Below are 1,371 nucleotides of genomic sequence, written 5' to 3' on the forward strand. Positions count from 1 at the left end.
AATTTTTTTTTCTTTTTTTATAACTTTACCATTAACCGCTTAATGTAATGGCTCAAAGAGCTTAAGCTCGCAAAAAGCCACATAACTAACTGTAATAACTTGTAACACTCTTAAACATAATAAAAGAATTTAAAAATTAAAATGAAGTGCATTGCCGCTTCGGCGACATGGAGGCTGATCGGCGCGGCTTCTGCGATTGCCGCTGTGGCGCTGACTTCAGCCCGGATATGATGTCACGTACCAACCCGGTACGGTACGCCCTACTCCAGCCCGTAGAGGATATACCTGGAAGGGCAGATAAGGATGATACCCGCTGAGGGTATATAAGCGGCCGGATATCCATAATCGTTCTTCGAAGATTCCGTGCCGTGCCTCCGACCAGTGAACATCTCTACCAGCAGCTCCAGCCCTAGGATCCGCAACAAGCCCAAGGATAAGGTTAGTGCCACCATTTTCGTGTCTCTCTCTTTGCCGTTTGTGTTTGTGCCGTGACATTTTTTGTGACATTTTTGTGCACCGTGTACTTTGTACTCTGTACTTGTGACACCACGCGCTGTGCATCGTACCACAGCCGCGGTAACAACGTGCCGCGCACTCATTGAGTCGCCCGGGATTTTTAACACCAAGTGAACAGTGTCACTGCGCCCATGGGTGGGGTACTCTCCCAATAGTGAGCGCACCGCGCCAAGCCCACCAGCCGCCGGAACACCAACAACGCGACAATGCCGATGCCGTCGAAACCGACAGACCCAGACCTGAAGCCAAGCACCAAGGCTGAAAGGCTCCGAAGGGCCAACAGTAAGGTGACGTTCTCACCACTGAAGGCCTCCTACCTTAAGGCTGCCACAGCCACTAAGGCCCATTCATCTACCGCCGCACCGCCGGCCAAGAAGACCGCCATGGCCCCATCGCGGCAATCTCAGAAGCCGCGCCGATCGGCCTCCATGTCGCCGAAGCGACAATGCACTTCGCCGACGCCCTCATCAAGGCCGCCAGCAGCAACCACGCCTTTTTCAAGGCAGCCAGCCACGTCTTTATCAAGGCCCTCAGCTCCGTCCTCGCCGAGGCCGGCCACCCCGCCGGCAACATCAACAACCACGCCTTTCTCAAGGCAGCCAGCCGCGCCTTTATCAAGGCTCTCAGCACCGTCCTCTCCGAAACAGACCACCCCGTCAGCGACAACCACATCGTCAGCCAAGCCTCGCACCTTCCAATGGCGCGTCGACGGACTACCAGCAGAGAACCTGAACCACAGGTTCCTGCTGAAGATGCTCTGCACGACGGAATTCGCAATGAATTTCAATAGGGACTCGGAAACCCTTAAAATTAGAGGACGGACTGTCTTCATAAACAGCGCAGACGAGTCTCTCG

General features: G+C 54.0%; 1 protein-coding gene across 1 annotated transcript; it reads left to right on the plus strand.

The window, feature by feature from the left end:
- Nucleotides 1-722: 722 nt before the first annotated feature.
- Nucleotides 723-1,363, plus strand: LOC108561697 (lysine-rich arabinogalactan protein 19-like; the record flags this gene model as incomplete). Its single annotated transcript, XM_017919770.1, has 1 exon — nucleotides 723-1,363. A coding segment is annotated over exon 1 (641 nt), but the record flags the coding sequence as incomplete, so codon positions are not given.
- Between the last annotated feature and the right edge of the window lie 8 nt (nucleotides 1,364-1,371).

This window comes from Nicrophorus vespilloides, unplaced genomic scaffold, assembly GCF_001412225.1.
Source record: "Nicrophorus vespilloides isolate i.1.1-1 unplaced genomic scaffold, Nicve_v1.0, whole genome shotgun sequence".
Taxonomy (NCBI): domain Eukaryota; kingdom Metazoa; phylum Arthropoda; class Insecta; order Coleoptera; family Silphidae; genus Nicrophorus; species Nicrophorus vespilloides.